This window comes from Nansenia antarctica (assembly GCF_963989245.1).
Source record: "Nansenia antarctica genome assembly, chromosome: 17".
NCBI lineage: Eukaryota > Metazoa > Chordata > Actinopteri > Argentiniformes > Microstomatidae > Nansenia > Nansenia antarctica.
In genome coordinates this window covers 6532213-6544712 of record NC_137687.1, presented here as the reverse complement: position 1 = coordinate 6544712, position 12500 = coordinate 6532213, and the positions used below count along the sequence as shown (strand labels likewise).

Genomic DNA, 12500 nt, shown 5'->3' with positions numbered 1-12500 from the left:
AGTGAGCTGTCCACAGCTGCCTGAAAGTGGGCAGATACCAGCTGTTAATGCATACCCCTGTCATAATGTTGGGCTGTTTCACAACAAAGTACATCATGAACATAACACAGAGTGCTAACAGCTCGGTTTGTGAATCCAACATGTTATTTCCCTTCCCCGTTGCGTGTTTCAGGGGCAGCGTTTGGCCGTCTGGTCGGGGAGAGCATGGCAGCCTGGTTCCCTGATGGCATTCACACAGACGGCACCATTTACCCCATTGTACCAGGAGGGTACGCTGTCGTGGGTGAGTCGGACCCTGCTAATACACAACAACATGCTAGCTAACAGCTAACGCAGGTTTATCAGAGCGACGGCTCTTTGAAGGAAGCTGCTCTGCAGCCTGCTGGGAAGGGGTCTCAGGATCCTGTACTTCCTGAGACTCTTAGATGTTAGGGTCAGGGGTCAAACAGACCCGAGGATCCTGTACTTCCTGAGTCTCTTAGAAGGTAGGGGGGTCAAACAGTCCGTGGTCGGGGTGCGAGGCGTCCTCGATGATGTTTGCCGCCCTCCGTCGACACCGGGTTGCCTGGTTGCCTCGACGGAAGGGAGTTTGGTGCCAACGATGCGCTGGGCGGTTTTCACCACCCGTTGGTTGCAGGGCCTTCCGGTCGGAACACATTGCAGTTGCCGTACCACACTGTGATGCGGTCGGTGAGGATGCTCTCAATGGTGCAGCGGTAGAAATGGGTCTGTTTGGGGGCAAATCCCTGATGACAACAGGAAATAATACAATATTTTCTGAATTGGGAGGTTGGAACATTTGCGGTTGTGGCATGACCGGGACATTTCTTTTTACGGGGGTAAAGAAAACGTGAAGGTTCTTAGTGCAAATAGCCATTACGTGGCATTATTATTCACACTGCAGAATTCCAAGGTGTGTCATAGAGTGTGTTAGAACATTTAACAAGGATATCAGTACTCTTTCGCTCTTTCGCGGAGTCAGCTTTCATCAGCTAAATTAGCTCCCGTGGGGAAACCTTGTAACGAAGGGATGCATTTTATAAAACGCATTCATGCAATCCAGGGGGTGCGTTAACAGACCATATCTGCGTGCTCCCGGCGGTAAGCAGACTCTACCTGTGGTCCAGTGAGCTGTCCACAGCTGCCTGGAGTGGGCAGATACCAGCTGTTAATGCATACCCCTGTCATAATGTTGGGCTGTTTCACAACAAAGTACATCATGAACATTAAACAAGAGTGCTAACAGCTCGGTTTGCGAATACAACATGTGTAGTTGATGCATTAATTAATGCTTGATCATCTATCCGTATTGTTAAGTGTTAAGTTAACCGCTATACAGGTGTGTGTGTGTGTGGGGGGGGGGGGCGGATCTTTCTTTGGATCTTTCATGGGATTTTTCTTTGTCTTTGAGCTAGGCCTATCTCGCTCTCCCTCCTCTCTCTTTCTCCCTCCTCACCCCTCTCTCTCCTCACCCCTCTCTCTCCTCCCTCCTCACCCCTCTCTCTCCTCACCCCACTCTCTCCCTCCTCACCCCTCTCTCTCTCCTCACCCCTCTCTCTCCTCACCCCACTCTCTCTCCTCCCTCCTCACCCCTCTCTCTCTCTCCTCAACCCCTCTCTCTCCTCCCTCCTCACCTCTCTCTCTCCTCACCTCTCTCTCTCCTCACCCCTCTCTCTCCTCAACCCCTCTCTCTCCTCACCCCTCTCCCTCCTCAACCCCTCTCTCTCCCTCCTCACCCCTCTCTCTCTCCTCCCTCCTCAACCCCTCTCTCTCCCTCCTCACCCCTCTCTCTCTCTCCCCTCCTCACCCCTCTCTCTCTCTCCTCCCTCCTCACCCCTCTCTCTCCCTCCTCACCCCTCTCTCTCCTCCCTCCTCACCCCTCTCTCTCTCCTCCCTCCTCAACCCCTCTCTCTCCCTCCTCACCCCCCTCTCTCTCTCCCCTCCTCACCCCTCTCTCTCTCTCCTCCCTCCTCACCCCTCTCTCTCCCTCCTCACCCCTCTCTCTCCTCCCCTCCTCACCCCTCTCTCTCCTCCCTCCTCACCCCTCTCTCTCCTCCCTCCTCACCCCTCTCTCTCCTCCCTCCTCACCCCTCTCTCTCCTCCCTCCTCACCCCTCTCTCTCCTCCCTCCTCACCCCTCTCTCTCCGTCCCCACCCCTCTCTCTCCTCACCCCTCTCTCTCCTCACCCCTCTCTCTCCTCACCCCTCTCCCTCCTCACCCCTCTCTCTCTCTCTCCTCACCCCTCTCTCTCTCTACCTCACCCCTCTCTCTCTCTCCTCACCCCTGTCTCTCTCTCCTCACCCCCTCTCTCTCCAGGTGCGGCCGCCCTGTCCGGAGCGGTCACTCACACCGTGTCCACGGCGGTCATCGTGTTCGAGTTGACGGGTCAGATCTCCCACATCCTGCCGGTGATGATCGCGGTGATCCTGGCCAACGCGGTGGCCCAGTCCCTTCAGCCCTCCCTCTACGACTCCATCATCAGGATCAAGAAGCTGCCCTACCTGCCTGAGCTGGGCTGGGGGCACCATGAGTGAGTGGCAGGGCGAACGAAACACACCGACATCTCTTTCTTTCGCTTCTTTCGCTCTTTCTCCCTCTCTCTCCATCCGTCTCTCTGTTCCTCTCCATCTCTTGCATCCGTCTTTTAAAAAAATATATATTTAACCTTTATTTATACAGGGCTCATTTTCAAGTGTGACCTGTTCACAGGCATACAACATCCACCACAAACAAATACAATACAAAACCTGGCCTACATAGTCTAAAACTAAACAGTCTAAAACTAAAACTAGTCTAAAACAGTCTAAGATAATCTAAAACTTTCCGTCAATATAGTCTAAAACTAAACTAAAACTACATAGTTTAAAACTAAAACTAGTCTAAAACAGTCTAAGATAATCTAAAACTAAACTAAAACTACAAAACCTAAAACTAGACAGCTAAAGAGCTAGGGACAGGTCTTGACCTCTCTCTTTCGTTCTCTTTCTCGCCATCCCCACTCTCTATACTTACAACCATTTGAAATTATGTTGATTACAGGTATACAGATATACATGGTGTCATTTTCCCAATTTAATGAAACTTTTTTTTCCTCATCCATCTTTTCATCAATCTGTTTTAAAGTATTTTGAATTGGTTGGGTTAGGGTTAGATAAACATGCAAGTCGACAAATGTACATCATCAAAATAATCGACTGTGAGAGCGACTAATCGGTGCAGCCCTAATGCACATATACACACCCACACGCAGTGCACTGAGTTCACTCACGCAACCACCAACTAATAGTGACCGTTAGATATTGCACATTATTATTGCACAACTGACATTATTGCACATTATTGCACTATTACTATTTTCAGACTATTTTCCTAACGGGCCATATTCCATTTTATTTTTCATGAAAACGGCCAAAGGGCCACAGTTCGTGACATTAGAATTATGGTTCTATCTCCATTTTTGTCAAAATTGAGTTTTTTACATAATCTGATCCATTAGGTGTTTATTAATGGCTGTGTGGTGTTATTTTTAAAATGTAGACATTTTTGAGTTAGTAATTCATAAAATACAATGGTTCCATCTCACAAAACATAATGGAATGTAAAAACGTTGACGCTCAATATCTCTGAACTGCATTTTTCATGAAAACGGCCAACGGGCCACCGTAGTTTGCCCGCCCCTGTTGTAGAGGAAGAATCTTGCAGGAGCGTTGCTGTCGCTGTGAGGTTCACCTCACAGGATAAGTGCTTGTCGAGGATCACTCCCAAGGTTGTTGGCTGTCTGAGAGGAGGTTAACCGTAGAGTTCTCTACTGGGATGGAGAAGTCTTGGAGAGGGCAGGCTTTCCTGGGGAGGGAAAGAGCAGCTCAGTACCTGTTCAAGTTGAGCTTGAGGTAGTGGGCTGACATCCAAGCAGAAATGTCTGCAAGACACGCAGAGACACATATAGGTCAGACGGGGGGGGGAGGCAGGATGAGTTGAGTGTCGTCTGCGTAACAGGTGGTAGGAGAAAAACCATGTGAGGAAATAACCGAGCTAAGAGCATTGGTATATAGAGGGAGAAGAGTAAGGGCCCCAGGACGGAGTCTTGGGGGACCCCAGTGGTGGGGGGGATCCTCTCCACATCACCTGGTAAGAGCTTGGAGATGAGGGAGCACCTCCTACATACTATACCACCTCCCTATACTACCACTGTGTGCTATGGTGTGTATCTGTCACTAGTCCTGTTCTATCTATCTTCAATGGCTGCTGAGGGTGGTGTCTGGCGATGTTGACATCACAGCAGTTTGTGTATGTTTAGTGTGTCATGTTGTTCTTGTTGCTGGTGAAGAGCTAAAGAGCAGAAAATGGAGGTAATGCAGAAGACATTCTGCTCTCTCTAACTCCCTCCATCTCTGTCTAACTCCCTCCATCTATGTCTAACTCCCTCCATCTCTGTCTAACTCCCTCCATCTATGTCTAACTCCCTCCATCTCTGTCTGACTCCCTCCATCTCTGTCTAACTCCCTCCATCTCTGTCTGACTCCCTCCATCTCTGTCTAACTCCCTCCATCTCTGTCTGACTCCCTCCATCTCTGTCTAACTCCCTCCATCTCTCTCTAACTCCCTCCATCTCTCTCTAACTCCCTCCATCTCTCTCTAACTCCCTCCATCTCTGTCTAACTCCCTCCATCTCTGTCTTTCCTCTCTCGCGCCTTCTCACTCCCTCACACCACCTGCTATGCTCACGACTGAATGGATCGGTACTGTGCGTGTGTGTGTGGGGGGGGGGGGGGGGACACATTGTCCTGACTAGCATAAAATGTAGTCACTAGGTGTCTGTAGTTACTAACGTAAACGTTAGTTGCTGGAAGTATATCACATTGTCCTCCTGACTAGCATAACATGTAGTCACTAGCGTAAAAAGTTAGCCAATTGCAAGAAGATCCAGTATGAAAATGTAAACAAGAATATTTAGAGTGCAAAATAAACAAGCAGTGTATTGGGTTTTGGGGCTATAGAGGTGTGCATTGTTGTGTTTAGAGCTGTGTGGAAGGACAGAGGGTTGGCCTGTGTCAAGTGTTGGCATGGGCAGGGCTTGGCAGCGGAAACAAGTGCTGCTGTCGTGTCGGAGGTTGGCACCACATTGGCAGGAAGGAAAGCTGTCTGTTTCTAGCTGGCAGGCCTGTGGAAATGCAGAATGTGCTGAGGTAGGAACTGCTCACACAATGACACCTCCTATATGGCTGTAGCATCCGGACGACAACATCAACTCTGTAATGCTCCGAGTTTGTGAATGACCAGTCAGCTCAGGAATGACCACCTCCTATGAAAGTCACCTCCGAAAATCCCCATTTTAGTTTTTGAGTTGTTGTTTTTTTTCTCACTGGCTGCATAGGTGGCTCCTATAGTAAAACGACTTCCCTCTTTCCCTCTCCGCTCACCACCTCTCTTCTCCTCCTTCAATTCAATTCAATTCAATTCAACTTTATTCGCCGTGTGCAGTGCACTAGGAACATGACTTGGTATTCTACCATGCTGAACAAGCTACAGTACATACAACATACAACAGCTAGACGACAATACAACAATACTCAAGAAGACAAAATATACAGTACCAATATGAGTGAATATTATGAATAAATATAGTGTACAACTACGTGCAAGAACATGTAAACATGTCCTCACCCCCTCTCTCCTCCTCCTCTCACCCCCTCTCTTCTTCTCCTCTCACCCCCTCTCTTCTCCTCCTCTCACCCCCTCTCTTCTCTTCCTCTCACCGGCTCTCTTCTCCTCCTCCTCTCACCCCCTCTCTTCTCCTCCTCTCACCCCCTCTCTTCTCCTCCTCCTCTCACCCCCTCTCTTCTCCTCCTCTCTCCCCCTCTCTTCTCCTCTCACCCCCTCTCTTCTCCTCCTCTCACCCCCTCTCTCCTCCTCCTCTCACCCCCCCCCTCTCCTCTCCTCCTCTCACCCCCTCTCTTCTCCTCCTCCTCTCACCCCCTCTCTTCTCCTCCTCCTCTCGCCCCCTCTCTCCTCCTCCTCTCTTCTCCTCCTCTCACCCCCTCTCTTCTCCTCCTCCCCCCCCCTCTCTTATCCTCCTCTCACCCCCTCTCTTCTCCTCCTCCCCCCCCTCTCTTCTCCTCCTCTCACCCCCTCTCTTCTCCTCCTCCTCTCACCCCCTCTCTTCTCCTCCTCTCTCTCCCTCTCTTCTCCTCCTCTCACCCCCTCTCTTCTCCTCCTCCTCTCACCCCCTCTCTTCTCCTCCTCTCACCCCCTCTCTTCTCCTCCTCCTCTCACCCCCTGTCTTCTCCTCCTCTCACCCCCTCTCTTCTCCTCTCTCAGGAAGTATAACATCCGTGTGGAGGACATCATGATTAGAGATGTGCGGTACATCACGCTCAACTGTTGCTATAGAGACCTGCACGACGTACTACTCGCAGGACAACTCAAGACAATGGCGCTGGTGGAATCTGCAGGTGAGGCACAGACACACACACACACACACACACACACACAGAATCCCTGTACACATTTACAGTTGAATAAGATATCACGTTTTTGCACGGCTCTCAAATGCAAGTTAAGAAATTCTTCTATGCTTAAGACTGTCTCAATTATGCAATCATGCCAACCAATTAAGCTAAGCCAATTATCGAAGAAAATAATCCGATTTTGACAGAAAGGCAATTACTTAAAACAACCAAACAGTCGCCCACACACACACACAGGCCTCGCTGTTTTCTGTCTTTACATAACTTAAGGTTACGGTTGACCCTGGTTCCCTGAAGGAGATGAGGGTGACCCCTCACCAAGCACTCCTGTGTCCCTATTCGCTAAAAACCTGCGAACCACACACTTTTACAAACCATGTAGGCAGGGCGATGGGTAAAGGGTCTCCCTCGTCTTTTTCAGAGAACTGGGGTTACAGACTCTAACCTTAAGTTCTTTCAGTCAGCCTGGTTCGATCCCCCCACTATGGGACATATGCAAAATCCCCCCGATTGACAGAAAAGCCTTTTAGATACCCTCCTCAGGCAGCTCCCATTCATGCACCATGGACGGAGCTGTGACATCTAGGCGGTAGAACCTCACAAAGGTTGTGGGGAGATGCCCTGCTTGTCCAGGATGTAGCCATACCTCCCGTGGCGTGCACTCGGATGCCCACAGGAGACTGCAGTCCCCAACAACTCGTGAGCTTAGAATGACAAGGTTCTATCTCCGTTTAGAATGATAAGGTTCTATCTCCGTTTAGAATGACAAGGTTCTATCTCCGTTTAGAATGATAAGGTTCTATCTCCGTTTAGAATGATAAGGTTCTATCTCCGTTTAGAATGATAAGGTTCTATCTCTGTTCAGGGCAGTTCAGAGATATTGAGCGTCAAAGTTTTTACATTCCATTATGTTCTGTGAGATGGAACCTTTGTATTTTATGAATTACTAACTCAAAAATGTCAACATTTTAAAAATACCACCACACAGGCATTAATAAACACCTAATGGATCAGATTATGTAAAAAATACTACATTTTGACAAAAATGGAGATAGAACCTTATAATTCTAACGTCACGAACTGTAGGCCTCTGTGATGGCCTCAACTCTCCAGTGAGAGAAGAGCCGCTTCGATTAGGCACACAACCTTGTGCAGAGTTAACGAGGTTAGACAAACATCTGGTCCTATTCTTGATATTACCTTGTTCTCGCCATGTATATGCACAGTGCATGTACAGGGCAGAGGGTGCCCCCTCTGGTGAGGAGGAGGGCTGAGAATAGAACAGGGAAAAAGCACAGTGGCCTGACTGCTGTATGTTATCGAAATGACTTTGGGGAACTAAAGGCAAGCGTTTGGCCGAAAGTCACCTTGGAGTCACCAGAGGCAAACCGAGGACAGCAGAGGTGGACCAATAGCTTTGTGCATGTCACTCACAACCCTGGATTACTGGACGCAGGCAACATGTGCCCTTCATAAAACGATAATGTGCCCTTCATAAAACGATAAACCGTTGTCCCCGTAGTCCAACTTGGCATGCCAAAATGTCTGCCAGATAGACTTGATGGATGGAGAGAGAAGAGAAGGCTTTTTACCGTCCTCTGTAGGAAGGAGAGAACAGCGGGTATGGAACACTGTTAGGGTATCCAGCCCCTCTCCTCATACTAAGCCTTTTTTAGGTTGTGTTGACCTCTGGTGGAATACCCCCCTGGTGCCCTGGATAGTGGCAACCACATTCGCAGGCAAACCTTGTGATTTCAGATCGGACCTCTTACGGACCGGACATAGATCTGTCAGCTCGGGTGAGGGTGTAATACTTGCCGTTACGCTTGGGATAGTAGATCTCTGTGCAACAGGAGTTGCGATGGGAGGTTACCATGGTTGCACATACTAGCAGTTGTGCTGTTTTCCCGCTCTTGCCAGGGTCTCGCATCCCACGCTTCTCGATTGGCTACATTCCATTCCACGTCACAATCCACGGAGTCAGTGATTCGGGAGTTGTCCGTTTCGCCCCACACACAACAAGACTTTTGATCGTAAATATTGAACACGTTGAATATTTACGATCGTCAGCCATCCCCGACCATTTTCCGAGCAGATTGTCGGGAGAAATTGACTCTTAACACACCTCACGCCACAGGATAGTCTCGTAGAATAATCTTTAGAGCCGTCCGATAATCAGGCGTTTGCTATCCTTGGTCGGAAGGGGGTAAACCGGGCCAAAAATGGGCCAGATTATTTCGATGTGTGTACCAGGCTTTACACTCTCCGTCCCTCCTCCATCTCCTGGCCCCTCTCCCTTTATTCTTCTCTTCTCTTCCATCACCCCCCACCATCCCACCTTACTACTACTACCGCCAACCTTCCCCTCTCAGAGTCCATGATCCTGCTGGGCTCCATCGAGCGGGCCCAGCTCCAGGCGCTGCTGTCCATGCAGCTGGGTCGCGCGCGGAGGTTGGACTATCTGCGGGAGCGGCTGGTGGCCGACAAGAAGCGTCTGTCTGTGGTCTCCACTGAGGACAGCAGCCAGAGGGTCAACCAGGAGGTCCGCTTCCAGGTCAGACTCACACTCTGCCATCACAAGGGTTAGCCAACAAGCTGGAGCCAACCTTGAGGTGGTCTGGCTCCATTCGGTTGTTAAGTCGTGACGTGTTTCCGGGTTCAAAGTTGGCTGAGGCGCTCTCTTCGAAATGCCTCAGTAATAATAATAATTCATTATATTTATATAGCGCTTTTCCGAGGCTCAAAGACGCTGACAATATGTGGAAAACGGGAAAGTGCTGTGTCCCTTGTTGTATGAATAGATCCCAGTCTAAAAAACGATTGAACTGTCATTCTACCGCTGTAGTACACTGGTACTCTGGTTTGGACCCAGAAATTGCTAAACGTCACGTTTGACGTCAGACTTAACAACCGAATAGACTCCTGTAGAGTGGCTGATGTTCTCACTATGACAGGGCTGCAATGTCACGCACACACACACACACACACACACACACACACACACACGCACACACACACACACGCACACACACACACACACAGTTATCCCTCATAAACAATAGTATCATACTAGTAACAATTAACATATTCCCTTTCTTATTGTGGAGGGTGGAGAACTCAGCTTGCAATTAAGAATAATTGAATAAAAGTTCTTGAACATGAGTATTTTTTTTTTTTCAACAGAGCAGTGCAAAGACTATTTTACATTTCTCTCAAAAATACATCACAGTGAAATCAGTGGACTGAAATTTGAAAGTTGTTTTTTTGTTGCATGAGAAAAAAAATATTTGATATCCTGCAAGGAACACTATTGCATATATAATAAAGTACCCTTGACCCCCCCCCTTGCATAGAACTTAAAGGAACATTTCACTGATTGTCAACATGACTCAACAGCAAGTTATTAGTGGTCTTTTTTAAAGAAATAGCTGGGAAATATTTAAAAATGTGTCTGAACTAAGATGCATATTAGTAAACTGGCCTTCCTACAGCATGGCAGGGGTACAGTAACACTGTTCCACAGTTTCCTGAGCTTTTCCACCATTAAAAAAAAAAAAGTTTTATCTTGACTACAATTTAATTTTTTCAATTCTAAAGTACAGTGTCCATGAGTCTGAGAAAAGCACTTTTAATTTAAATCTATTACTATGATATTATACGTATATATTATATATTTTTTGTTTTGTTTTGTTATTATTCTTAATAATATATTAATTCGTTGTAATTAATTATTTAATTAATTAATTTTATTAATTAATTAATTAACTAAATAATTTGTACAAAATGCAGCAGCGAGAGTTTTAACCAAAACAAGCAGACAAGCTCATATAACTCCTATTTTAGAGACTCTACGGCTTCCTGTTGAGTTCAGAATAGATTTCAAGATCCTTCTGCTTGTTTATAAAGCTCTCACTGGCACAGCACCAGAATATTTGAAAGACCTTTTGCTAGCATATCAGCCCAATAGAGCTCTCGGGTCTTCTGACGCTGGTTTTCTCTGTGTACCACATGTACAAAAGAAGAGATTTGGTGAGGCTGCATTCTCATTTTATGCACCCAAATTGTGGAATGCACTGCCAGTTTACATTAGGGATGCAACCTCAGCAAATATGTTCAAGTCAAGACTAAAAACCCATCTTTTTAATATTGCCTTTAAATGACTAAATAATAAAATTAAGATTATATAATGATTAAAGCACTTTGAGCTGCAACGTTTGCAGGAAAAGCGCTATACAAATAAAAGTTATTATTATTATTATTAATAATAATAATAATAAAAACGTGATAGATTGATGCTACTGTGGTGCTTATGGATGTAAACAAACAGGCAGCAGCTAATTTAGAAACGGTAAAGCACCATGTAGATTTCAAAACCATGGGATTACCCCCAAAGTAACTCAGGGTAAGATTTAGCAGCTTTTGATCTACAGAAAGAATTTGGAATCTGTTTTCACATGCCCACATGTTCATAAGGTGAGTTGGAAAGAGATTTTGTAGTGAAAATTCAGAAAGTGTCCCTTAAATGAATTCCGATAACTGGTCTATCCTATTGTTTTTTTTTCTTGTTTTTTGGTTTTTCTAAATCGATACACTGGCCGCAAAAAGATGATCAATTCTACCAGTTCCCAAACACGTGGCTCACATCGAAATGTGCGTCTGTGAGAGAGTAGGGGAGTTTTTTTTAATAAGCCGTTATTGTTTTTATAAAGATTTGTGTGCGTGCGGCATGTGTGTTGCGTCTGCTCTGAAAGCACTGTGCACTGCTCTGAAATTGTATTTTGTCTAACTTTGTTTTGGGGGGCTAGTACTGCAGTGCTTAGAATACTGATTCACACACACACACACACACACACACACACACACAACACACACACACACACACACACACACACACTCACACACACACACACACACACACTCACACACCACACACACACACCACACACACACACACACACACACAAACTCATACTCATACCCTCACACTCCCCCCTGTACTGCCTCTGCACCCCGCCCCAGGCTGAGGGGGGGGGGGGGGGGGGGGGATCTACTCAGCCTTTCACAGCAGGACGGGAGAGAACCAGCGATTCCTCCGTCTTTCCCCCCCCCAAGACGCCATGCCTCGGATATCCTGCTATTCATCACACAGCCTTATTTAGCTCTCTCAGCGTTCTCTCTCTTGCCCTCTCCATCTCTCTCACTCTTTTCTCGGTGCTCTCTCTCTCTTTTTCTTCTTTCTTCTGCACCCTCCTTCTTCCCTCCTCTCATTTTCATCGCCTCTTGTCTGGTCTTTCCTCTTTTTTCCTCTCTTTTTAGTTTTCTTTCCTCATGTTTTTAGCTCTCAGCATGTCTCTTTTTTCATCACTTTTTCATTACTTTCCCCTCCATCTTGTCTCCGTTCCCTTAACTACCCTTTTCTCTCTCACTTTTCTAATTCACCCACCCTCTCTATCTTGCTTTCTTTCTCTCTCTCTCTGTTTCTCTCTCTCTCTCTCTAACGATGTGTTTATTGCCTGCTCCTACTCCCTCCATCAAGCGTGTCTATGGTAATGGTGGTTGGGATAAAACTTAGAAGTCGATTGAAAAGTTAAGAGGGGAAAGCGAAAGAGAATAACAAACGAATGAGAAAGAGACAGATGGGTGGAGAGAGAGTATAGCGGAACTGATGTACCGGTACATCTTCTAGAACAACTGCTGAGATGGTCGGTAGTTGTTTAGGTTCTTTTCATTCTGTCATTAGTACAGTGTGAAAGAGGTCTCTGTGTTCACAGTGTGGCCCTTGGTATGGTTGTTTGTGTATTATGTCCCATTACAATGTGGGCTGTGTTGAATACATGCGAGTACACAGACATTTAGTTTGGCTACTGTGTGTGTGTGTGTGTGTGTGTGTGTGTGTGTGTGTGTGTGTGTGTGTGTGTGTGTGTGTGTGTGTAGATCTCTACCGAGGAGTCTTCCTTCAGTCCCACCCGCACCGCTTCCCAGAAGCCCCTGAAGCCTGCCCTGAAGAGACCCTCCGTGGTGGATCGCCCGATT

The 12500-nt window shown here is 47.0% G+C and overlaps 1 protein-coding gene across 1 annotated transcript in view; it reads left to right on the top strand.

Annotated features, from left to right (window-relative positions):
* LOC308172884 (chloride channel protein 2-like) overlaps nt 1-12500 on the top strand; it is a gene marked incomplete at both ends in the record, with an annotated part of 96777 nt that overhangs the window by 68089 nt on the left and 16188 nt on the right. The window contains 3 exons of the mRNA XM_080547840.1: nt 173-283; nt 2317-2530; nt 6319-6452. Coding sequence (XP_080403966.1) covers nt 173-283; nt 2317-2530; nt 6319-6452 — 459 coding nt within the window. The remainder of the gene's footprint in view (nt 1-172; nt 284-2316; nt 2531-6318; nt 6453-12500) is intronic.